Here is a 27177-nt window from a genome sequence, read left to right on the forward strand (position 1 = left end):
ATGGTATCTTGTGATGAACATAATCTTCATAAGCTGATTGGGATCTGTGCTTGCTGTATCGAGGCCCAATTATTGCTGTTTGCTGTTGTGATATACCAAGCCTCTGGTAATCTTCCTGTAATTACAGAATTTGTTTTTCTTCATTCTTGTGTATTTCTAACACTATAGCAGTGGCACTGGTATCTCTAAAGCTTCAGTTATGAAAGGATTGATTTTTAATTTGTAAAATATTGAAGTCTGGTCACAGCTGGTAGCAGTGTAACAGTCAGACTAGTTTTAAAGGGCCCTTTAATTATTTTTTACATAAGTTTTTTGAGGCTTTTATAATTGTATAGTTCCAGCACATATCTAAGCAGAATGTTTTGTCCTTTAAAACTGCATTATATGGAAAAACAGCAATTAAGAAGATGCAGCAGCTACAAGTAACCGATCAGATTTGTGTTTGTTGTGGGATTAGAAGTGGAATGAGGCATCTAATTTATAACAGGCTAGAGGAGGTAATGAACCTAGTAGATAATGGGTTGTGTCATCAAGTAGTAAAGACAAATTATCAACTGACCTAATTTGAAAAAGAAGTCCAAAACCTGTATCTTTTCCAATAATGGAGTCTGTCAGTTGTTTCCAAAATACCTGCTGTGGGAAACTCTGATACTGAATTGACATTCCTGCTTACTAATATAATAGCAGAAACTGAGCTTTGTATTCCATTTCACAAAATTTGATGTGGGTATTCAAAAGCACTGGTATCTTCCAAAAAGTTAGTCCTGCATCAGAACTATCTGTGCCTTGGAGTGAACTAGTTGCAAAGCTCTTCATATTTCTTTAATTTTCTGCTCCCTTAGCTTCCTGAGCCAGCCCTTCACATCTGGAGAAGACCAGTGGTGGCTCAAAGAGGTCAGTGTGAAGGGGAGAAGGTATATCTTGTCTAGTGGTATTTAACTGTTGGATTGTTATCCCTTCACAATCAGATTAACACCATTAAATCTGCTGGGGAGGTTCCTCTGGGTCACCTGACACTTGTCTCCTTTCTCAGGCTAAGCAAATGTTGCAGTCAGCTTTGAACTTGATTTTGTGTGTATTTGAAAAGTACAGCAAGTACAAAATAGGAATATATCATGTACTAGTGTCTGCAGAACAGGAGACAAATTTGTATCTTCTTCATTCAAACACCTGTTACTGAATTACTCATTTCCCTCATACTCTGTCATGTCTCATCAGCTGAGGACCTCTTCTTGAGCATTTTTAACCTTTGTTTTTGTCCAATTCAGTAACAGGTGGACTTTGGAGGTGGTGGTAGAGTAAGTGATTCTCAAAATCAGTTTGGAGAAACAGCTTCCTTTCAAGACTTGTAAGCGTAATGGAGATGTGTTTTATTGAGTGTTTAAGCCTCACTGCAAACTTGCTGGTGTGGGACATAGAGCTCACCTGTACAAGGAGAAGGTGGTCAGTCACACAGGGTACTAGCGTGGCTTGTGCCCAGGTTTTCAGACATGCAGTAGGGGATTCCTGACCAGGTACAGTGTCAGATTTCAGGTTTGCAGTTCTTGGAGTGCCAGTCCTTGCCTCTTCTTAATCAGCTACAATGTAAGTCAGAAGGCTGATGAAATTCTGCGGAGAGATGTTGTGTCTTGCTGAGGTAACTGAAGTCACCCTAACCAGCAAATACTCTTTGTATGCAGCTTTTTGGCATCAAGGCCTCTCACTTCTTTTTGTGCACATGTAATGAATGTTAGGTGCAAAGTCAGTGGTAGTGATTTCTCTGCAATAAAAATCTGACTTTCAGCCAGATACAGAAGGCTTTCCACTTCAGGAGGGAGCCCTGCTGCGATTCATCAGGATCCTGTTAACCACTGTTTGCCAAGTGTGCAAGAAGAATCTGTAGTGTTCATAGCACTCATCAAACAGCACTGAGGAGCAACCTTCCAGACAAGAAGAGGCATTAAAGGAGCACTGACATGTGCAATCAATGTGACAGCACCTTTTTTTTTTAATGGAAGGATGTATAAATTGGAATTTTAAGAAACTGAAGGAATCCTCAAGGGGAGCAGTATGATACCCAAAATGTTCAAGTAATGTAAACACATTGATTCTATGTTTCTGTCACATTAAAAAGTGAGGTAGAAGCATCTAGAATTCAGGTACTGAAATGATTAAATCCAAAGGGCAGCTGACAAGGTTCATAAGATTGTGGGATGTTGCCAGAGTGTATTTTCTAATTCCTAATGCTCTATCTTCTTCCTGCGTTGTCAGCTGGGTTTGTTGTTTTCTCTTGCATCTTGAGCAGAATGATCTCTTCATAGATTTAATTAGGCACCTAGCACATGTTTAATATTTTTTTGCCTTTTGATTATATCTTTCAAAAAACAGCAAAGAAAATCTGATTTCATTTGAGCCATGTAATATTATACCAAAAAAGTCTGCTGTAGTTGAATATAGCCTAGCTCTCTAGGGACTTGATTTATTGGTTTTTTTTTCATGGCACCCTGTGAATGTATGCAAATTGCAATTATTTTCCCATTTTATAGATGGAATTACAAAGCTTTTTTCCCCACTTCACAGGAAGGTGTTTATAAATATATCATTGCATTCACAGAATGATCATCTGAGGTACTTTGGTATTACAGTTGAAGACTTTTTTCCTTTAAGAAAAGGGAGTGTCTTTCTTCAAACACAGATTGCACAAGAAGGTACCTGGCTAGTATTTAGCCTTGTATGATTTTTTTTTTTTTCTTTCTAAGGGAAACTAGTGTAAATATTTGGCATGTTTAAGAATCTCTGGTCTTCTGGTGTTTGCCCCAGAAATCTGTGAAGCCTTTCTGACCAAACTTAATTTTATAATGAATTTCTTGAAAGTGGTTATCTACAATTTCATATAAGTTTTTACATTTGAAAGTATTTAAATCTTCATGTTGATCTAAAGATCAAAATTTTAGTCAGTTGTTTGCACCTAGTTACCATGAAAGGTCCTAATTTTGCTTTGCTGCTTTGATGTCCTCTACACAGGTGAATATGGTATTTTGTCTGTGAAATGTGGCATTAGGTGGTAGGTTTGGTTTCTGGTAACATCTATTAGTAAAAAAATTGTTGGTCTTTTAGACTCTTCTTCAGACTCTTCTAGTCTTCTGGACTGTGGAAGGGAAAAGGGCTTCCTTGTCTTTTGTGCAGGCAGTCAGGTTTTTCTGCTTGACTAGACAGGTCTGCTGCTTTCCCTGCTCAAAAGGGATGGGAGGGATTCTTGCCTAGAAACTTTGGGAGAGGATAGAAGGGGTGTAATGTCTTAGGCAAGACCAAGGAGTTGTGTAGGTATTTCATTTGTTCTCCCTCAAGGACAGGTTAATCTTCTCTTTCCAGGAAGCTCTAAAGAATTTACTATACTGCTCATGCAATAAAGCGAAATAACTAATTACCTTTTTAGAAGTTTGTGTACTGGCAAAAGCATATTCCTGTAACATAAAAGTACCAAATCTCAAATCCTTGTACCTATTTAAAGTGTCAAGAAGTCTTAATCTGTTGCCACATTATATCACAGTACAAGCTGGCTTGTTCTGGGCATTAATCCACTTATAAATAAGAAACCCAGCCCAGTTCCATAAACTGGCCTCTGGGTTGACACAGGGGCTCCACCCAATCACCATCCTTTCTAAGCTGCAAGCATATCACTAGTCCAGGAGCTGGGGGGCATAAAGATGAGACCAACGAGCTGTCTATACCAGGGAGTTTTGAACTACCTATAAAAGAAAGCTCATAACAATAAAACACAATAAATGCTTGTATACAAGCATTTTGATGAGGTTTTTTTCTGCCCCAAACCAGCCTGGCTCCTGAGGCTTCTGCACTTTCATGTGCAGAATTGCAATACTTCATACTTTTGAAGAGGTGTCAGGGAAGGAATAGGGGAAAAAGGCCAGTAAAGCAATTTCTAGGAAAGATCAGTGTTTACTTCATCTATACAAACATCACCTTTTACTGTCTTGCACCCGCACCTGTGTTGTGAAGTATAAAAATTGTACTCCAGGATATTCTTGTATGCAAGAGGGAAGGCATTAGTTAAATCCAATCCAACTGTTGGAACTGGGCCAGATTTTTCAGTTGGGCAGGTGGAAGTAGTCTAGAATTGACTTGCAAATGCTGAGCTAGTTGGGCTCCCTGTATGTTTAATCAAGCTGCTTTACTAACCCAGCTATGTGTTCAGGGTAGCTCTTTCCTCTAAGCATGTAACTTCTGATTTTTTGAGACCTGTTTCTGTGATGTTGAGAGACAAAAGCATAAAGAATTTAATGTTGTTTGTAGATTCAGAGAACTTAGAATTGGTCAGTGAATTTGTTCTCTCCATTTAATAGCTGATTTTTCAAAGGCATTAAATGAACATCATACTAAAGTTCCCAGAAACATAACTTGTGTATCCACAGTGGGATAGCCAAAGCTGACATTGGGCTGTTGTGTTTGTCTTGATGCCTTGAGAGGCTACCTAGAAGAAAGGCTAGACAGTGTTAAAGGAATAAAGTAGGTATTTATTGAAAGGCCTTCAAAGGATACACCTTGGGCAGTGCAAGAGCCCGGCTGTGGCTCCACCCAAGATGGATGACAGGTCCAATATGTACTTGGACCAAAACTTATAAAAGTGTGAAAAGAGTTTTCACACGTTTATAAGTTTTCATCCAATTACATATTGGGGTTAATTGTCCAATTACAGCTTCAGGTTATGAAGTCCCATCCTCCCAGATTGCTCTCCTCAATTCGCTGTTGTTTACACTTTTTGGGCCTGAAGCTGCAATATTGTCCTTGGTTCTCAGGCTGGAAAAGGATTGTTTTGTCTAACTAAACTGTGAAGAGAGCTTGCTAACACTTTATATGAAGTTCGGAGTTATGTACTAATGCAGTTCAGAATGTGAAAAATATGAAAGCTGAAACTTACGGCATCAGTCTTGTCAAGATGATGCTGGCTTTCCCACTTCTGTGGGCTAGCTCGAGGCTGATATTGCTAGCTGGCCTGCAGAAGAGTGGGGGTAGGCAGCTAGCTGGTTGTGGGGCAGCTGGCAGTATTGATGTGCTGCCTGGATGAAAACATCTGTTTCCTGCCTCTTCATTTCTGATTGTGCACTTGCTTGCTCAAGTTGTAATGGAAGTGGTCTAAATGTGTTGATTAAAAGTTGACACTGCTGAGGTATCCCACTTAATGAGGTGGATGCTCAGAATGAGCACCACACTGAACTCCCTATGTTGTTGCAATGGTGGATAGATTTTTAGTTGTTAAATGCTGGTTATGCTTTAATCTTCCTTCTGACACAACTGGTATAGCTAAAAGTAGTTAAAATTATTAAAATTCATACCACTTACTGCTGCAGCATTTGATTATTTTTTCTGTGCAGCAAATCTACATTATTAAGCACCCTGTACATGAAACTTAATTTTTAATTTTGTTTAAAGATTCTGTATCCCAGCATACAAAATGCAATGTAATGACCTGACCTTCTGACTAGTTGTATCACCCATATATTTAAATAGTTTTGGGTTGCTGATTTGTACTGAAACTGGAGATGAAGTAATCTTACCAAGTGTCCAGAATTCTGTGACTCCAAAAGTTATATACTTAAGGAACTTCAAAGTGTTTATAATCAATTAAGATTGATTTTTAGATATGATGTAGATGACTATTCTGACTGCTTTGTCTAAGGTGTGATTTTTATCCTTTTGGATTAGCTTGATTTTTTTTCCTGCAGCCCTGTATAACTATAGTAGGGTTTGGGGATTTGGCCCTCCTCCCACTCCCCTTCCTGGTACAACACTTTACTACAGAGGATTTTGAAAATTGTTATCTTGTTCTCATGTACAAGTACAGCTGACTTGTTTTGGGGTTCCTTGAATTTTGTTTTTTTTTACTACAGAAACTATATGGGTTGCCTTTTCATGTAGTTTAATGTATTATGCTGTTATATATTTTTTATGTTAAGCAAGGGCTAGAAAAGCTTGTTAGACTCTACCGCCATAGAACCTCAATGTTACTCAACACTTGAAAGCAATCCTCCTTTTCTAGAAAGGTCTGCATGGCTCGTGGTAAGGCACCAAGTGGCAGTGGGACAGGAGTGGAATTGGCTCTTCGACACATAATGAGCATATACATCCTGTGCACCCTCATATGCAGTTTCACAAATGTTACTTGTGTGGCACGTGTGGTTCGGTGAAAGGTTTCCAAATATTTGGTCACTGAGAAGTAATTCTTTGAATTGCTGGTGGTATGGCTTATGCTGATAATTCAGAATTCCAGAGGCCATTGATTTTTGATATCAAGAGTTTGATGCAGTTTTGTGTTCTGTCATAAAAGAAGTATCAACTGAAAAATAAGGAAGACATTTCCCTTTGCCTCAGGTGGCTGAACCTGAACTTTTGAGTTTCTTGTCATCTTGTTGAGAGAGATGCCACACTTGTTGAGAGATCTGAAACACTGATCTGATGTGGACAGCTGTATTCTGTGTTCCTTCTGCCCACTGAGTGTGTCAAAGGCAGTTTTACACGGACCACGGCAGTCTTTTCCTTTTTCTTTTCTCTAAGGTTTAGTGTCTCTTAAATCTCTTGTCTTTTGTCAGCTTAGCATTTTTGTGTTTTGTATCACAGTGAAACAAAGTTCCTTTCCAGCCCTTAACACAGCAACCCTAATGTGTGCAGTGATTTTCTTCTTTGGCATATGAAATTAATTTCAGATTTGAGGGAACTAGGAATTATTTTTCCTTCAAGTGGAAGGTGATAAGGAGTGATTATTCATAGGTAACTGTTTGTGTCTGACTTTGGAAGAATATTCAGAAATTCAGGATAGAAGCGAAACACTAATTTATCCAACAACATGTAGCAGATCTTTTGGGGGTTTTCATGCTTTATTTTATAAAATAACAAAATGCTGAGGAACTTGAAATTAGAAATACTGCTCAACATCTACTTTTGACTTGTAACAAAACTTAAAATACTTGGTGCATTACTGTGGTCATATCAGCCTGTCAAACATAGTGGTAAATAATTGTTCCTTACATGTGGTGAACTGGGGAGAAGAAATCTCATGTTACAAAAGCCTTATGAACTTAAGTCTGCCTTGAGTCATGTATAACAATTAAGATGTAATGTTGTAGCATAGCTTGATAAGTGTTGTGTTCTTATTTCTTAATGCTGACTGGCAGTTACTCATTTTTACTGTTTGCACTTAGTGCACAGTACATTAATACCTTGTGTTTAGGAGTGTCCTCATGGTTCAGATGCTGCAGCTGTCATCGTTTTGTGATTTGTAGGATTTTGCCTGTGCTGTGTTTTCCCTGTCTGAGATTTGGAGACTGTTTTTGTTTATCCAGTGAAACAGTTCAGCCTTGGCTTGGGGGTTAGTGTTGAGATGTGCTGTTGCAGTGTTCCATGAAGTCACTTGTTGGAGCACGTTATGGGGAGATGTGATCATAGTCAGAAGCTGTGGATGTCAAACCCTGTATTAGATCCATTGGTAACCTCTTGCTAGGCTTTAGCTGGTATCTATAGACTTCAGCAGATGTCCTCCCAGCCTGGAACCTGGGAATGAATCCTAGGTTAAGTTGCAGAATAATTTTGTCTCTTCTCTTTGTCTTAACTGACCTGTGTTAGCTGGGGAAAATGTTTAGCTTTTCTACTGGATTATAAATCCATCGTAAATACCTATCAGTTCCCTACATGCTGGGTCTTGCAGGTGTTGTAAAAGTGTTATTCTGCTTACAGTGGTAATGGTTCCTTGAAGGGAAGCTAGCAGTTGTACTTAGGACTGTTTCTTTTATACCCTGTTGCATTATATATGTGTCTCTTCTGAGGCTGTAGGAAGGTGCTGATGACCTGCTGTATTTCTAAAATGGTTCATCTGAAACACAAGCTTTAAGTACTTCAAAGAAATGGCAAATCAGGACAGAAAATCATCTGAATCATTTAGGTCTGTTTTTTTGGGGAGTAAAATCTGGGCTTTGTCAATCTTCCTGTCATATCCTGTCCCACTCTCCCCACCTCACCCTACCACGTAAGATTGGAAATTGTGCCTTTTGGTCTGCAAGTTTTAAAATAATGCTTCCAAAAGTCTAGCAAGAGTATGCAGAATATGGTGCTATATGTATACCTGCATTTCTTGTAATTGGATGAAGTTGAAATATGCTTTAGGTCTTTCAAGGCGAGGATGACTAAATTATGGACATTCAGAGTGTTACAATAGAGCAGTCTGTCACTAGGGTATCAGCTCCAATGGTAAAGAGGAGAAAATCAAGCTGGGCAGCAGTCTGGAGAAATCCTCAGTAAGAAGCATGAATAAAATTAGGTGGTCAAGCCAATGTAAAGTGCATTCATGTGTTTTTCATGTACAGTCTGTAATTGCCACAATTGACAAGTATGAATTAAACACATTGATATGCAGTGGTCATCTCATGTGGCAGGGACACAAAGTGTTGGGTTAGAAATAGTGTCAGCAGACTTCAAGCAAGGAGCACTGATCATGATCCAGCCATGGCAACCAAGTTTGGCTGCCAGAATGCACCACAGGCTCCTTGGGAACTTCATGTGCTCCTAGCAAGTCTCTGCCCCCAACATTGTATCACTGATTCTTGGTGATCCTGATGACCCTGACAAACTGATTTTTTTAAAAACTGCTGTGCCAGTAGGAGGCTCTGTAAGACTGGGAGCCCTTAGTTTAGTGGGGGGGCACTAAACTGTTCACTAACAGTCATTGGTTCCATGGAGTTAAAACTGATATCCCAGTTATCAACCTGTACTGTCTTTTAAAGGAGGATGGTAAAAATAAAATGTACCAGAGCTGCTTTAAAAGAGAAAACACTTGTACTAAGTTTAAAATGAAATACAAAAGAACAGTTAAAAGGATAAAACCCAGGTAATATGGAGATTGCCTAAAGAGTATTAGAGCTCAAAAAATCTGTGGTACTGGACAGCAAAAATGTCTGCAGAGGTGATAACCTTTTTTATGAATATTTCTAAAGAGTGGTAGCTCTCTAAATGAGGAAAAGATGGGAGATTTTTGTACACTAAATGTGAAAACCGTAATGGAATAGTGAAATATTTTGAAGATCAGCTTGATAAAAAGCAAGAAAAAGAGTAAAAAAATATTGAGACAGATTTGTAATAGGGTACGATCAGATGGCTGAAGTAATGGAAGTATGAAACAAAGATAAAACCCTAATGGAAAATCTGAGCAAATTATTTGCCCTCAGAGAGAAGATTGGAGTCCTCCCAGTAGAGACTTTATGAATGGCTAACTCTGAATAACTATCTTTAGTCAAAGTATTGTTAGAGGTTTTAGAGTAAATTGATTAAATGAGTAGTAATGTCTTGCCTGGGACTTCTCTGTATTTGGGTTTTTTCCAAACCAGGAATATCAAGCTGCTGAACTGTTGAGCACAGCATATAGTGTTCCTTAAATCTGCCCTGCTTCCAGAAGAGTGGTAGGTGATAAATATTATCATTGTCTTCTAAACAACTTCAGATTTAGTCTGATTTTTCAGTATAAGTGTTCTAGAGTATTCTTGCATAGATAAATGAGTAAATTGCCAATAGGGAGCAAATCTAAAAGTAAATTTTGCCTTGCATCAGTTAAATCACTGAGACTTCAATTTTAGCACGTACAGTATTGGATTTTGGAGAGGAAAATTCTAGTGGACACTCAAGTTGACTGATTATGATAGGGTACACCTCAAAATCTAAGATAAGTAGGAATAAAATATGAGATTTTGGAGAAGGTGGGATGGTGTTGCTAGTGAAAAGTTCAGTAAAGAGTTTTGGTGTCTAGAACACAGAATGATCAAGAAAAGAAGACTTTACAGCATTGTTTTGTTACATTTTTTTACTGAAATGCAGAGTTACAGAATCATAGAATGATGTGAGTGGAAAGGAGCCTTGGAGATCCAGTTCCAGCCCTCCCGCCATGGGCAAGGATACCTTCCACAAGACCAGGTTGTTCAAAGCCTCATTCAGCTTGGTCTTAAACAATTCCAGGGTTGGAACATGCACAACTTTCCTGGGAAGCCTGTGCCAGTGCCTTACCCCCTCATAGGAAAGAATTTCTCCTAATCTCTAGTCTAAACCTGCCCTCTTTCAGTTGAAAGCCATTCCCCCTTGTCCTATGACTCCATACTCTGGTAAAAAGTCCCTTTCCAGCTCTCTTGTATCCCACTTTAGTACTGGAAGGCAGCTGTCATAGGGAAGGAAGTGTTGAAAAACTTCAGACTTTATGGTGTCCTTAAATTTGACACAGTTATTAAGATTATTCAAATATAAAGTTCTAATAGAACAAGAAATTTGTATGACGGTTCTTGCTAGTTGCATATGATGACTTCTTGGGTTCTTCATTTGTTCAAACAAATGAACCCATCCGATACCCTCCCATTCCCCAGCTATCCAGTCCCTATCATACTGAGCTGTTGCAGCAGGCTCAGATGGTCACAAGTACAAATGATTTACCAAAATGATGGGGGGGGGGGAAATAACATGAAGTTCTGGTGGATGCTGTAGTGCTGGTGTCCTCTTACAGTAATGAGGACTTACTTTGTTTAAAGTAGTAGAGTTCAACCCTATAGATGTAAAAGGAGAATTTTGTCCGTGTTTACATGAGTGAGCTGGTTAATCAAGCAGTGGGCAGGAAGACAAGCCTTCCTAACTCTCAAGTTAACCCAATGTAATGAATTTCATAATGGAGATGAGACGGCTTCAGGGAGACCTCATTGCAGCCTTCCGGTACCTTAAGGAAGCTTACAAAAAGGAGGGAGAGAGGGTGTTTATAGGGGCAGATAGTGAGAGGACAAGGGACAATGTTTTTAAACTGAAAAAGAGTAGGTTTAGATTAGATTTCAGGAAGCAATTCTTTACTGAGGGAGTGGTGAGGTACAGGCACAGGTTGTCCAGAGAAGTTGCCAATGCCCCATCCTTGGCAGTGTTCAAGGCCAGGCTGAATGGGGCTCTGAGCAACCTGGTCTAGTGAGTGACACCCCTGCCCATGGCACTGCTGTGCAAACTGGCTGAGAACAGTGAAGCTCTTGTAGTTGTCTTGTATATATATTCATGGTGTGAAATCTGCTCATTTTTTCTACCTGTGTTTCATCTTTAGCATGTTTGGTGTTTTCTTAGATGGCTGATGGGGATGCTGGTGTTTACTGTATATTGCTGGTCTTCACTGGTAACTTTTTTGCTCAGGGAGTTATTTGCCCTAACTCAAAAGGAACGTGATAGTGGCAGTGAAGGTCAGTAGCAAGGATAGGACATAGAAAGTATTTTAAAAGGCTAATTTTAGTTAGTGTGGGTGATGTTGCTGGACTGCCAGCAGTCATCCAGTCCTGTTGTCCTTTGAATTGCATTCTGATGTTACATGTCTTTTCCACTGATAGTTGAATGAGAGAGTTGAATGGGAGATTGCCTTCAGTAGGCTCAAATTCTTTTTCAGTCTTCTGGTCTCTCTTATCTGGGAGGTGCAGCAGTATTGTCAGGAATGCATTCTGAGTGTCCAGTATCTTTAAGGAGCTGAGATGCTTATGTGCTGGTTTTCCTTTGCAGTGTTTAGGTTGTAGATCCTAAGGAGACTCAGTACCACTGTAGTACTTTGTTTCCTTTTTCTGCAAGCCTGATTGGTCTTGTTGCATTGAGCTCAGTCATCTTCTGTCAGTCATGATTGATTTTGGCCACAGAACTGTTATAGGTTATGTGTTTCGGTTGTGAATGTAATTATATGGGAATGTGAGATTGTCTAACCTGGATTTACCGCTGCCTATGGTCTGCACATAAGACTGTGGAGAGTCATTTCAATGAAAACACCTGGAGAATCATTCTAGTGAAACTCCATGGGGAAGTTGATATTTTGTACCTTTGGGGTACTTCTTGTGGCTTATGACAAAGCTATCTGTAAAGGTGTATGATAAATAAAAAAAGAGAACAAACCAACCAAAAAAAAAGAAACCCAGCTGAAACGAAACATCACAAAAAACAGGTGCATCCTCCTAGGAAAGATTGAGTTATAAATTATGCACATTTTTACATGTCTTTTGATAAATAGATTGAATGCACTTTTTTTACCTAGAAACAGCTGATTCCAAAACAGAATACTACTTTCTTGACATATTTTTTTTTTTTTAACAGACTATGAGAAGACACAGAAACGAAGTTACAATTGAGTTGCGGAAGGTGAGTCTGCTTTTGTTTATCAACTGTGTTACTTTGCTAAAAGTGCTCTGGTGTCTTAACTAAATATTTTTCCATAAGCTTTGCTTTATAGCCCCAAACGTACATAGAAAAGGTGTAAATTTGTTAAATACTAACTGTGGATTCTAATTTATTTTTCTTCTCCAATTTGTGAAGCTCAGTACAACAGAACAATACTGCTTTACTCCAGTGTATCACTTGGAAATAATCCATATTTGGTTTCTGTACCAGTTATTACAGTGGAGGTCTCAGCTGTTCAAATGTTTGAAATCTTTGAATGGGAAAAGGGAGAGTCTTAGCATTTAGAAAGTGAGGTTGTTCATTTATCTTGTTTTCTGAAAATTATTGCTTCTGTGCTGTAAAGGGAGTTAGTTTGGGGGTCAGATTTTGGCTGTATTGGGTAAATGTCAGTATGGCTGGGAAGATCATGAGTATAAGAGTTGATCTAGTTTACTGCTCTGCCTAACTAGAGCATTCATTACACCCTCATCTTTCATAACTCTTCCAACTGCCTTTCTTGGCACCTTAAAGAGAAAGGGTAAACTTTTATTTGCTTTTGGGTACCTTCAGTGTATTTGAGGACTTCATACTGACTCCTTTACCTTTATCCTGTTGAGGCAGCTTCAGTTCTTCACCCTTTTCTTGAACCTTCTCTTTCCTAGATTTGACTTGTTGCTGCTTCTCAGATCCAAATTGCCTGTGTTTTCCTGGAAGTGTGGAGATCTGAAAGGATGCAGGCTGCAGTTGAGTTTTAAATGGAAAAGTGAAAATCAGTTCTTGATACAGTATTCCTCTTTATTCTAAGTATGTTGTTGACAGGCACACAGTCTGTGTATGCTTTGTACACTTCTTAGAGTACAACAAAGCTAATGTAGTTGTTTGTTTTGTTTGCATAGTTGAATAAACTATGCAAGGTTTGCAAGGTTTTTTTTTTTACAATTGACTTCTGTCTTCTGAATTATATCTGGTTTTTCCAGGCTTCCCCATTCTGTTCCCTAGTATGTTTCCAGGCTTCTCCAGCTTGGTATAACCTGTCTTTTCTATTATTTTCCTTAATGACCTGATAAGTCTTTGGTTTGAATATTCTCAGTATAGCCCAAGCTCCTTTTGGTCTCCCATTTGATGCTTCTCTCCAGTTTGCCACTTGAATCCTTGACAGTTTAAGTGGTGCTTGCTTAGAAGTGTACACCCACCAAATTCTGTCTTCTTTTTCATTATTTGCAAACTGAGAAGACAAAATCCTTGCTAAAATCAAAGTGAAGGTTTTGTAAATAGGAATTATGTTGATAGAAATTAGCTTGACTAGTTTTTGAGAAATTTCTTCTGCACTTACCACCTGATTGTGTAGGAGCAACCAAAAAATCTTGTACTACTATTTTCCTGGGATCCTTCTGTTCCTCTTGGAAAAAGGGACTTTGCTTTTTCAGGGCTTACAGAAAAACTTCTCTATCTCATTACAATATAAACTATAAATATTTCTAAGATTCATCCTGAGACTATAATAATTAGTCAAAGAAATCTAATTTGACTGAAATGACTGGAAAATGATCAGCAGTGGAAGTTTATGCTGACATGTTAGAGGCCTTCTCTAACATGTAAAAGATGCTGTGTAACTGTGAAATCTGTACTAGGAAGAGTCATTCATAGCACTTGGGCAGCGTGTGCCTGCAAGCAAAGCAAACCAGTAAAAGATGGCTTAACTAATGGAGCACATCCTTATACATCTTGTTAAATTCAGATGCAATGTGAACATTCCAGTGCAATCTTTGGAGAGAACTTTGCAGTACAAAGTGAGAATTTTAATTTTAAATTCTTATAATTGTTTTTTGTAACAGGTCACAATTTCAAGGCCAGTTTATTACAGAAGCGTGGTGGGGGGGAGCAAGTCAGACACTTAAGGCAAGATATTATCCTGTGTGGAAGGAATCCAGCATGTGCCAGTAATATGTGAGTGAAAATGAGGAAGCCTATGAGCTGCCAGTGACTTCTCACTGAAAACTGCACATGCAAAGATCAGTTACACATTTAGAGGAGAAGCCTGAGCACTGGATGTAGGTCAGACTGTAAATCAAGAGTGAACAGCAGCTGCAGCACTCTTAAATGCAGGAGTTGGTGTTCTTGAGTGTTGGTTAAGCATCTTCACTGCAGAGACCAGAAAAAATCTGCTTTAATAATAAATTCAGCATGTGTCAACTCAGCTTGTCCTGGTGGGCAACTGGTTTGCAGTGGGAACTCTGTGGCAGATGAGATTCTGTATCATTGTTTCTGGTACAGAATTGAGACTGAAATGTTAAGGGATGTGTTTTATCAAGTTCCAGCAGTGGAAAGGATAAGTTACAATATCATTGCTTCAGTCTTTAGAGTTAACACTGCTGCTCTAGCATGAATATGCCAAATTCAAGAAATTTTTGGCATGACCTTAGTAATCCACTGGTGCCTCTTCAAAGGAAAGGGACGACTTCTCTTCATCCCAGCTACCGAGATGCTGCATGTACACCTGGCTTTGAAGAAAAGAGACAAATCGAGTGTGTTCTTGATCTGTACGGTTGAAGCACTACGTAGTCGTGGGTTTGTGTTTTGAATCAATGTGGATATAAATATTAAATGAATGAATCTGATGAAATTGCTCACATCTCTGTTTAGTAAGATGGAATAAATAAAAAATCATGGCTTTGAACGGTAGTAAACAATTTCTGCATGCATCAGTGTGAAGTGTTTATTCTCTTGAAATTACAGACATCAAGGTGCCATTTGCAAGACATTCTGTGTTTCAAGAATATATTATCTCTATTCACTATCTTCACACCACAGCTCTTATTCAGGAAGAAACTACTTTTTCCCTGTTTTTTATTTCTCAATCACTTATTATTTGTTTAGGAATTTAATTAACAAAGATTAACAAAGCTATCTGACATGAAAAGGTAGTAGTAGTCTGGCAGATTCCAGGTTGAGGCATGGGTCGGCATCATGAGCCAGTCAGATGACACTCCTCATGGTCAGGTGCCCTTTACTGATTCCATATTGGCTTTGTGTTCTGTGCATTTTGAGAATGGACCTACTACATTTCTGGAAAGATAGTCTTGGTCTCTGATTATATTGTTTGTACAAGAACAAGAGAGCTTAAACAATAGCCATCTCCCTTTCCTGACAGGTAACAGTGTCAGTTTTGACACTGTCAGTGTCGGGTGATGGAGACTGCATCAGGATTTAGAATACAAAGCTCTTCAGTGCAATGTCTTGGTGAAGTCTGATTTGGAGTGTTTATCACTTGGTTTCAGCATCCCAGAAACCTGAAGGCTGCTCTGTTAGTAACAGGGACCCTGGAATTAATTGGCTTAGTCTGTTACTCTCAAGCTGAAGGGGCATGGTGGATGAGCAATGGTTAGGGTTCAGTTTAAGGTTCTATATCTAAATGAATCCTGTAACTCCATTGCTCTGAGACATCCTTTGATTCTGGGTGCTTGGCTTTCTCTGACGATTAAGTTTGACTTGGGCCACTTGTGTACCTAAAGAAAGGTAGTCCTTAGCTAGGTCAATGATATAGTCATTGAGTTAGATGTCACCCTTCAAAGGAAGCCTTAGCACTCCTAACTTCAGCAGAAACACAGGATACTGTCCCGCTAACTGGAATCCTAAGAACTTCCATGATCTCTCACAAGGTTTATTTTTGTCTTTCTGTGCAAACTCAGCTGACCCTGAGAGCTCACAGACATGTGCACATGAAAGCTCTAATTGCCAATTAAGTTTGGTGCAAGGCAAAGCAATTATTTGCTAAATAAGTGGGGGATTAAAGAGTCATGGGCATATGTCTTTTTTTACCACTCTCCCTGGCATACTGTCCTTTTTTCTACTCTGATCTTTCTTAAATAAGATTACTTATGTCCATGATAGCTCCTAAATAAAGTAGAATACTCCTTGAAGAATCTGTCTTTCATGTTGCTGGGACTGCTAGGGTGGGAAAAAAATTCTGATTCTTAGTAAGTCTGAAAATCCAAAAGAAAAAGAAAATTCTTAGTTTCAGAATAGTAAAACTTGTATCAGTTAAGTGTCTCTTCCAGTTCAGTGTGTATATATAGCTTTTCATTCACTGTAAAGAACATATTTTAATACATAAATCTACCAGTTTGAAGAATGGCTACAGTGGCAGGGACACTGAAGCACTATTAGTATGTTCTTCTGGAGGCTTCCTTATCAAGTGTTAGTAGCACAAATTCTTGGAAAAGAATTTGCATTTACCCTGCCTCAATTGATTAATTAAAAAAAATACCCTAAGAGGAAAATTACATTCCTAATATATTCTTTTAGAGGCTTAGTTGAAAGGGGCTAAGAAATTCTTTGGAGACTTGCTTGAATCCATTTGGGTGAGATCTTGCTGTTCCCTGACTAAAGAGATCTCAATCTTTGCAGTCCATGCTTAGGCCATACACTGATGCCTACTTCTTTTTAGTCAATTTGCTCCTCTTCTGAGACACATGAGCACTGACCAAACAGGAACATTATGATTGTTCTCTGTTGTCACAAAGGTAAATTAACAGAACTCAAATGTAGGAAAGTTGCCTACGTCTTCTAACTGTGTATCTGTAGCTAAGTCTTTATCTGAAGAAGAGTTTTGGAATCTGACTTGGAATCAGTGGTAGCATAAAATGGATGTCCAGAAAACCTGAATCTACCTCCATCACTGGCTTGAACCCTTAGTCTTTCCTTGGATGTAATTGTAGGGGCAAGAGATGCTTGTTGTCATCTGTGAGTATATCTAATACTAGCTAGCATTAGGAACTCCAGTTTCTAATGTTGAAAGTTCTGCTTTTTGTCCTCAGGAGACTCAAACATAATTATCTTAACTTCTGTGCCTCAAGAACTTCTACTGGCTACTGAGCTCCTAAACTTTCCCCTGACCTGAAGAAACATTTTGTAATGGTATTTGTTATCTGCAGGCAAAGATTTTCTTGTTAATTTCTTTCCCTTTTAATCTTAAAACCTCACAATAGCTGGCATTCTTCACAGAGCTTTCCTGTCTGTCCAGTGCTAAAAAATATGTAGAAATTCATATTTGGCATCTTTCACAGTTCCGTTAGAGCATCCCATTGGCAATGTCCCCTAGTACTAAGTGCAGTGCAGCACAGAGCTTTTAGGATGTTCCCTTCACCCACAAGGAGTCTTCTGTTAAATAATGTTTTTGAACATTTGAAACTTACTTGCATTAGTCTATATATTTTTTAATCCTGTGGCCATCTTCCAAGAAGACAAACAAAAGTACCAGGATCTGCAGGACTTGAATACTTACTGTTCATATAGCTTGACCATCCCATTGTCAGTGAAACAAATGATGGGCATCTGTCATAAAAACTGGACAAGAAAGTGCACTCCTGGTATCATGACTATTATCTATTCATTTGGCACGTTTACCAATGCCTTTTGTTTGTAGGCTGCTGTAGTAGGACCTCTACCAGAATGCTGGCAATACTTATAACCAGCAGTCAGCACCTGTTCATGAACTTCTATACTTACTGTACATAGTACACATGGTTCAGGCACTGTTGAGGATCTTCCCTTTAGAAGGAGACCTGCTGAATTTTGTTTGTGACAAGGTTTTACCCTTCATCAGATATTCCACTTTGATGCCTCTGCCTTTGAAAGGGCTCTCTCGCTAGGCTTTGAACAGGACAGCAGTATCCAGGTATGTTCATTTGCCTTTGTTTTCACTGCAGGAGCCTCCAGAAGAGGCCAGTGCTTTGAATTAGGCAAAACCTTTTTGAGTTTGATATATATGTCAAAATACAAGCATTTTAAAGCCATGGCAGGCTGCAAATTGTCTTTGCCTTCTGGAGGAGAGTGATTAGCATGTCAAATTACTGGAGAGAACAGTTTAGCTGTCCAGGGGTTGGACACTTTTGCAGAGGGACAATGATACTTCAAATAGCCTTAGAGACACTGTTTAGGACTGAAAGGTTTCATGAGCACTTCGACGTTATACGAAGTGCTAATTAGAATAGAAACTTTTAGTACTTCTTAGTAATAGCTTCTCTGCCTCAGGCTGCTGTTTTGGTTCTGTTAGTTGTTTTTCAACTCAGCCACCTGCAAACAGCGAGTAGCTACAGGAACACTGTTGCTCCTTCTTTCTTTCCTTGGCTGAGCTAATTTTTTCTGGAGCCCATCACACCATATGACTGATGACCTGAACACATTGCCTGCACTCACAGAAATTGCAGCATCATTCTGTGGTCAGTTATGTCCTGTGAAGTTTCTCTCTCTTAAGGGGGTGTAATATCTTGGCCTTAGAGTATGGACTGTTACTCGTACTTGTTTTAGTTAAGGTTAACAGTAGGAGGCGTTCTCGGAGGATTGGATAGTTGTGTGTGCAGGTATAGAAGGCTTACTGGTACAGGAGAGGCTCTTATTCAGCTCAGTGTCTGGTGTGGGAAAATTAGATAAATACATTACAGGTCTTTATGGTGAATCCATCAGTTAATGCATTCCTGCCTGATGCTACTTTCTCAGTGTTTAACTGCCTGCTCCTTTCCATCTTCCTTCTCTCCAGATCCACTTGCCAACAAACTGCCTGTGGTGCTTGTCTGTATTGATGTGCTCCATATATGCAGCCATTACTGCACGGCTCTGGAGCCAGTCTAGGTGGTCTTGTGCACTCTTTGAGGATCTAGTTTCTGTACTTAAAACTTGACTAAAATTAAACTATGCTATGTCTGTGGATTGTTTTCTGCATTAAAGGGTTATTCTTGTGCTTGTTTGTAGTTCTAGCATTGTTATATCGGAAAAAATAAAAGAGAGGATTTCAAATTTGTTTTAAGTTATTTCTAAGATGTCTGAAAGGTAAGCAAGTCCCAGAAATTTTGGACCTAGAATTGCTGGTTTTTATAATATAAAATAAAATACTGGGGACCCTTCAACACATCATTCTGTTTAGAGGCTTTTTTAGATATTACAAACCAGGTGTGGTATAATAAAATTTCTTCAAGGAGTGCTGTGGTTATCAGATAATTGGAGACTGAAGAGCCTGCCTTTCCTTGGTAGTATACTAGATTTCTTCTAGATGTTAGAGCTAGCTCTTACTCTTTTTCAACATTTTGCATCATTAAATAATTAAATCTTAATTAACTTACAAAAAAAAACAAAACCAAACATAAAAAGGTGTTCAGATATATATGTACTGCATCATCCTCCATTGCCCCTTCTGTCTTTGTACCTCCAGACATACCAAACAAAATATAAAGTCTAAAATTTAGAAGAGACCATTTCATGGTTTTGGTGTAATACTTTTAATAAATTTTAAATTTGTAAAAAAAGTGTAAACAATTGATGATTTGTTTTCTTTCTTTTTAAATTACTGTTTTATGTCTTCAAATTCATTAAATTAGGAGTGTTAAAATTAAATGTTAAATGGGTATTTTACCACTGAAAAGATAATTTTATTCTTTTGTAATTCCTTAAAGGAACTAAGACGAGAAGGTGTCTTGTTTTTTGTCAGAAATTAGGCTAACAGCATGAGTAGGAAATACTGCAAGTGCCAGTGTGCATGGAGCATGCTACTTTACACAGAAAATGCAAATAGATGTGACCAGGGAGCTTCAAAACAGGTTTAGCTGAAAAATAATCTTATTTTGAAAAAGAATTTCTGTGTGGCTAAATGTTAATATCATGCAGAGCTATGAGTATTGTGGATGCCTGTTAGAAAACTGATCCCCAGACTGTGAGTTTTAATTAATTCAAATGTCATGGATTGTTGTAGATCTGTCTGATTAGCAAGCTGCCAGATTATTACAGCTAAAATACTGCAAATTCTATTTGCAGTTACAAATGCCTTTAAAAATGGCAACCTTATCTATACTTAAATGTTGAAAGGGTCCATTGTGCATCACCACCCTGTACTAATAAGCATTAAAAGTGGCTTTATTTTTGTCATTTCTTTACAGAACAAAAGAGATGAGCATCTTTTGAAAAAAAGAAATGTTCCTCAAGAGGAAAGCTTAGAAGATTCTGATGTTGATGCTGACTTCAAAGCAGTAAGTTCCTTGATTCTGGAATTATTTTTAAAACTTTGGTGATGTCTCTAAACAATATATTCTGTTATCTTGCAGTTCTTTGAAAGTAAATTTATGAACTGATACACTGTTAAAATAAGTTTTCTTGTATTAAATGTTTAAGAAGGTTATAATTTATCAGCAAAATTACTAAAACTTTTTTTTTCTTTTCAAGCAAAATGTAACACTAGAAGCTATACTGCAGGTATGTTACATTTAACTTTTTTTAACTAGAAGGGTGTGTTCTGTGCATTTTTAATTTTTACCGTGTTTTTAATTTTTTTTTTTAGAATGCCACAAGTGACAACCCAGTGATCCAACTGAGTGCTGTCCAAGCTGCAAGGTAAAAATAAATAAAGATACAGAAACATAATGTATACACATTTTTTGTTATAAAAGTTACTTACTTTTACTTTCCATTTCACAGAAAACTCCTATCCAGTGACAGAAATCCACCTATTGATGACTTAATAAAATCTGGAATTTTACCAATTCTGGTAAAATGCCTAGAAAGGGATGATAAGTAAGTATTCTTTTAAAAATCTTCACTGTTGCTGGAAATTTGCATTAGAAAGAAAATAATTATTTGAAACAAAACTGAGGATTCCAGCACCATATAATCTGACACAGTGGATCACATTCCATGATGGTAAATCACAAATTCTCCAGGAATATTTACTCTGCCACTGAAATATCATTTAATTTTTTAGAGCATGTTTGAGCATATCCAGCTAATGGATAAAACCTTACTACATGTCTCACTGGTTTTGAATATTTCAGCCTTTTACCAGCTTTTTTTAAGAAATCTGCACAGACTTGTTGTGTATATTTCCATGAAGGCAGAGAACATTGTCGGGTTGTGAACACGTTTTTTTTTCAGAATACATTTGTCTTTTCCATTAAGATTATTAGCTGAAGTTTCTGGTTTCTTCTCACTGTAAGATGTGTTTCCTTCTGGCTCTCTCTTCTGTGATGGTAGAACATGGTGAGCATATGCTCTCTGAGTCTTTATTGGAAAACAAAGAGCTTCAGTAAAGAACATAGGGAACACTGAGCATATAGCTGCAAGCATTTAATGACATGTAAGAAACAAAACACACCATATTCAACAAATCTTGAGCCCCTGATTCAGACAGATAGGGATTTACACAATTGAGGTAAATATTTTAGCCTGTCTTTGATCTCAGGCAGATATTAATGTATTTCAAGTATTTCCATTTTCAATGTTATTTCTGCAGCTATGAGAGCTAGGAACTTCAAAAATATGTAGTGGTATTTTTGGTATATTGTGATAGCTGCAAAACTATGAACTGCAAGTAGGGTTTTTTCCTAGCTTGTTTAACAAAACAGTGGCTTAGAAGGCAGCTGACAATAACATTCAAATCAGGAAAGAATTTTAAAATCGGTCATGAACGCTTGTCTGCTCTAGAAGTAGATGGTTCATTGCTTTGAAAATTCTTTCAAATATGAATCTTTTGCTAGTTTTTGTTTGATTTACCCTTGTAAATGTTTACTAAGTCTTTCAAAATTGAACTCAACAGTTTTTTTAAGCAGTCCTTTCAATTGTGATTGCTATATAATATTTAGCAGAGTTCAACTCTGAAAAGACTTTGCATAACAAATCATTAAAGCTGTTGTTCATGTTATACTTGAAAGCTTAACATGAGAGAAAGAAAAAAGGGACTAACCTAAAACTAGAGTTATAATACACTTGATCCCCAGATTTAAAGGTTTATAGGTAGCTGCTGACAGGTGTGATTTGTTTTTATCTCCTGTTTAATTATTTTGCAATCCCGTCGCCAATAAAACCTCAAATTGCTTTAGAAATTAATACACAAAAAAGTTTAAAAGAAGCAGGTACTTACAACTATGTATAAAACATGACTGAAAAAGATACAAAACCCATGGAAATGAAACAGTCACCTAACAGTAAATATTCTCTGTTCTTCCTAAATCCAGACACTTATAGTGGTGTTAATGACCATGGGCTGTAAACTCTTTTGTAGCTTGTAGAACTCTTAACTTTTAGTATTTGCTTGAACAGCAGTTTTCATGCAAACTGTTTTACTAAACTGCTGTTGGCATAGACAACAGTTGAAGACATCTTGGAGATGTTCTCCCAGGTTTCATGACATTTGCAACTAATTTTATCTGTATTTAGACAGGTGTGATACTGTCTTTTCTTACTGATTCTAGATATTTCACCTGTCAGTGATGGTGCAGAAAAATGTCTGTGTGCAAGTATACCAGCTTGCACTTGATCTGGAATGTAATGTTGGAAGAATCAAGTTTAACTGGTTGTTTGGTTGGCTTTTTTTTTTGTTACTAATATTAATTCAGAGTGAAGGATGGTCACAGAAGGTGACCGTCATTTACAGAAGGTCACAGAATGCAAGATCTCTTTTTTCTTACAGCTTTTCCCCTGAAAAGTGCAGGCTTAGATGTTGGGAGTTTTTTAAATTTTAGCCCAGTGGTACTGCCTAAATGTAGAGTATTTCTTATGGATATGGCTAGCAATATTTAAATGAACCATAAAATAGTCTTCAGATCATGTTTCAACTTAGTAGTATAAAATTCTTTCATTACAGTCCTTCATTACAATTTGAAGCTGCATGGGCATTGACTAACATAGCATCAGGCACTTCTGCACAGACTCAAGCTGTTGTACAGTCGAGTAAGTATTACAACTTTGGTTTTTTTTGGGGAGGAGGCAGTGGGGGTGGATATTGTGGGAAAAAGAAAGTATTTGGATAACGACTGCCATTTCTTATCAATACCGTTAAAGTAATAAATATATGCTTGTCCTAAAGATTTAGCGAAGATTTCTGAAAGATTTCTACATTTGCTCTTAAACATAAATCTGCTTGTTACTAACAATTGATGTTAAGGATTCCAGACAGGGTTTCCCATAAAGAAGATAGAGAATGACAGATGATACAATAACTATCACAAAAATCTAAGTTCTTTCTCGTTCTTGGTTTGATTTCTGAAATCATGTGCCATTAATTGCTCTGTGGCTAACACGTAAGTTAGGAATTAATTCTTTCTGCCTCAAAGGTGTGTTCATAAATCTTATTAAAGTTGTTAAATACATACAGTTATGTAAGGTTGCACATTAAATACATTATTAAGAAAATTACCATCCTTTCCTTGTCTGTATGATTCGTATCTCCTGTACACACAAGTTTGTTGAGCTGCTTTCATTTCTTGTTTAACCAGACTGTGAGAAAGGAAAGAAACTCTAAAGTCAAATGAAGCTGAATTAATAAAATAATGTTTTCATCATTATATCTATCGCTTTTATGGATCATCATACTTATCTTAAAACAATCACCGTTATGCTAAATACAATATGTTGTCATTAAACACTAGATTATAGATAAGCAAATATATAATAAGCTGTCTTGACTTACTCATATTCTCATTTTTATATGGGAAAATTATGACTTAGTTATTTGAATCTTTTTTTTAGTGTATGAACCTGCATTTCAAATTAAAATGCTGATTTGTATGTTTTCATGGCTAATAAAATAACTGAATAATTATTAGATTCTGTATATTTAAGATATTGGATTATGATTATTGTTTATTATTATTATTATTATCCAAAATAATATTTAGATAAAATGAGCTTTGGATAAAAATCCAAAGGCTTTAAAACAAAAAAAAAAAAATTAATATCTTGACTTTGTTTCAAAAACTTCTGATGTGATTTGGGCACCTCTGTTTTTAGATTGCTTTTTTGGTGTCTAAGTACCTTTGAAAATCTACTCCCAAGTTTTTTCTTCTTTCTCAACTTGTTCATTGGTTAGTCATTGTTTTCTTTCTTTTTTGTGTCACACAATGTTGTCCTGTTTGAATGAAGTGAACAGAAAGGATGTTTATAGTATTAGCTTTGCAGGAAAAAATCTGGAAAAAATCTCAAAGTAAAAATTAAAAGTGGAATAAAAGTATGTATAGCACAACCAAAAGCATTATTGTTACCTGAACAATTACTAGAAGTTCAAGCTGGGACATGTTTCTCCCAAAATCTGTTTAGTTAATGCTTGAAAAGAAGAAAATGTGCTAAATGACTTCAGAGAATCAAAAAGCATTTTACTCATGAAGAGAAAACGGATGAAGTTTAGCCCAGTCATGCTGCTTTGACTGGGAGATGACCAAGGGAAAACAGTCTCCCTGCTCTTCTCCCTTTAGATAAGAAAGGGTTTGAGGAAACAAAGCAATAGACCCTTGCAGCTACAGAAGAGGCTGATGCAGCCTTAATACAAAAGAAGGCAGCCTCCTGCAATCAGAAGGGACAGATGGTACTTGGAAGGTCCAGCAAAAGAGAAGTACTAAATGCACAGAATAGCTCTTGGCAGGAACCAGTTTGGAGCAGGAATAATTAATTTTTTGAGAGTGGTAGGTCAGTTAACCTCACCTCATGCTCTCTCAGGTTGTCCTCCTGCCTGAGTGCTCTTATGAAATAACTTCATTCCTGGTTTTGAAAGCATACCAGGATTGCAGTGTAATATAAACTACGTAGTTGACCCTCTTCTCCAAAAAATGTTGAATGCATGTATGGCTGAATTGTAATCTCAGTAATTGCTGAGAAGGAAGCTAAAATATTCCACTTGAGCTAATGGAAGTGGGATGATTTTATTACAATAGTGAGTGTTCTTAAGCAACAGTGTGTTGCTGTCCCTGCTTATCATTTATAGGCAGTGGCTGAATCACTCCTTTGGGGTGGGGAAGGAATTTTATGTTGTCTTTGTTCTTCATAGCTCTGTATTTTCCAGGACAATACATCTGAATTTTTTTGGCTTATTATCACTTTACATTATCAACACAATATTGATTCACAGTTGCTCACAAACTGTGTTGCACTTTTAAAAAAATTGTGAAGCTATTTCTGCAAGAAAAATACTCTTTAATAGTATATATAACAGTATATAAAAGTATATAGTTTATTCAGACTATAGGATTACTATGATCATATATAGATTTTTAAAATTGCTGCAAGAGTTACTGTCTTTCAAACAGTATGGGTTGTCTGAAGGAAAACAGTGCATGGGCATAGTAGTGGGATGGTTCCTTAGCTCTATCAAATATATTTAATTCCAGAGAGAATGATATCTAAAATAAGTACCACTTCCTTAATTTGGAATGTTGCTGGCATTATATAAGAGCAAATTAAAACGTGTCTTGGGACTGGCAGATGGATGTAAATCTTCACTGCATATGGAAACTAACTATAGCCATCTCTTGGGAGGAAGCTATTTTCTTAAAGTCAGGACATGAAGCACGTTTGCACAAGTAGGCATGTCATTCTGCTTGGTATGTGTTGTGATCTGAGATAACTGGAAAATCTGAATTACTGGGATGTGAAATCTCACGCCTGCATACTTGAGGGTCTACCTATCATTTTGAGAAATAGGGGGAAATGTTTATATGTGGGGCACTGATGATTAATAATTCTGTTCTCAAGTCTATTTTTCCCTTCTCTAGATATATATAGAAATGTCCAACTCAGGTTTTGTGCACCCTTCATAATAGAAACATTTATAAGGCATGGTGGAGAATGTGTTTTGTGTAAATCAGTGAACATGCTGCTCATGTACCAAGATCCAGCATTAAACAAATCTTTGCATTCTGCAGATGCAGTACCCCTCTTCTTGAGACTACTTCATTCACCACACCAGAATGTTTGTGAGCAAGCTGTCTGGGCTCTCGGAAATATTATAGGTAATTTGCTGTTTTAATGATTTAAATTCAGGGAACGTTTCATTTTAGAACTTGACTTTTTGAACATTGGCATTATCATAAGAGACTATGTTTCCTCTGAATTCTGTGTCTTGATACAGTTTTTTTAAAGTGTATAATATGGCCAGAATTACATATGTACCTCCTCTTTTTTTTCTAAATAATATTATCACTTGCTATGAAAAGTATTAACAGGATAAATTTTGTGTTTCCTAAAATATGCATACATAACTTTATGTATGTATATTGAATTAAATATGACCTTTTAGTAGTAGACTATTGGTGAGGAAACATAGAATTTCAGTATCCCAACATGTCATTGCATACATTTCAAGATTTTCCATTTTTAATGTAATTTCTTTTGCAACAATTTTCATTTCTGTAGGTGATGGTCCTCAGTGTAGAGATTATGTCATATCACTGGGAGTTGTCAAACCTCTTCTGTCCTTCATCAATCCCTCCATTCCCATCACCTTCCTTCGGAACGTCACATGGGTCATTGTAAATCTCTGCAGGAATAAGGACCCCCCACCGCCTATGGAGACAGTTCAGGAGGTAAATAAAGAATTATGAGACAGATAATGTTTTATTCTCTGGGCTGGAGGCCAAATGTTTTACATTGTCATACTATGAATTTTTGCATGTTTTTTGTCGCTGCACATGTGTTGTGCCACTCTATCATATGTTAGATGAAATAATTTGACCAATTTGATGGTTCTTGCTACAGCTGTAATAAAGATATTTGTAACGTCTGAAACTGAGTTAAGACTAAAGTGATGAGCTATACAACAAAATAATTAAAACACTAGAAACATTAAAATACTCAGAATTACATGTTTTCAATAAAAAAAATAAAAGCTACAATGTGATTTTGTACGTAGAAGAATTCAGATGTGATTATTTTCAGCAAGAGGAAGTGTAAGTAAACTGTGGTATGTAGTGTGGTTTGTGTTTCGAGTCTGTGTGCACATGCAGTCAATGACAAGTCCCAGCCTGAGCAGAAATCCTGAAAATCCTTTTAAACTGGTGAACCAAGCAAATGCTCATTTCATAGCATCAGCACAGTTAGTAAAATGGAGCTATTAGACTAGAATTGTAATTCTAAGTTCTTGATTTTAAGATAAATTCAAAAGTGTAGGTACAGTTTTTGAAGCCATGTGAAGTATGTTACTGTTAACAGCTAAACCTTTATGAAATTTTAAAAATGAAGCAGAGA

At 37.3% G+C, this 27177-nt stretch overlaps 1 protein-coding gene across 3 annotated transcripts in view; it reads left to right on the top strand.

Annotated features, from left to right (window-relative positions):
- Positions 1 to 27177, top strand: part of KPNA3 (karyopherin subunit alpha 3) — a 45518-nt gene that overhangs the window by 5728 nt on the left and 12613 nt on the right. The window contains exons 1-9 of one of the 3 annotated variants that reach the window (XM_053969994.1): positions 880 to 894; positions 12121 to 12165; positions 20112 to 20201; positions 20395 to 20424; positions 20510 to 20562; positions 20647 to 20742; positions 22808 to 22893; positions 25857 to 25943; positions 26347 to 26516. In XM_053969994.1, the coding sequence (XP_053825969.1) occupies positions 12124 to 12165; positions 20112 to 20201; positions 20395 to 20424; positions 20510 to 20562; positions 20647 to 20742; positions 22808 to 22893; positions 25857 to 25943; positions 26347 to 26516 (654 nt within the window). In that variant the 5' untranslated portion in view covers positions 880 to 894; positions 12121 to 12123. Of the gene's footprint in view, positions 1 to 879; positions 895 to 9396; positions 9441 to 12120; positions 12166 to 20111; positions 20202 to 20394; positions 20425 to 20509; positions 20563 to 20646; positions 20743 to 22807; positions 22894 to 25856; positions 25944 to 26346; positions 26517 to 27177 lie in introns of those variants that run through there. The other 2 variants (XM_053969993.1, XM_053969992.1) reach the window with 2 other exon arrangements.

Source organism: Vidua macroura, chromosome 2 (assembly GCF_024509145.1).
Source record: "Vidua macroura isolate BioBank_ID:100142 chromosome 2, ASM2450914v1, whole genome shotgun sequence".
Lineage (NCBI taxonomy): Eukaryota > Metazoa > Chordata > Aves > Passeriformes > Viduidae > Vidua > Vidua macroura.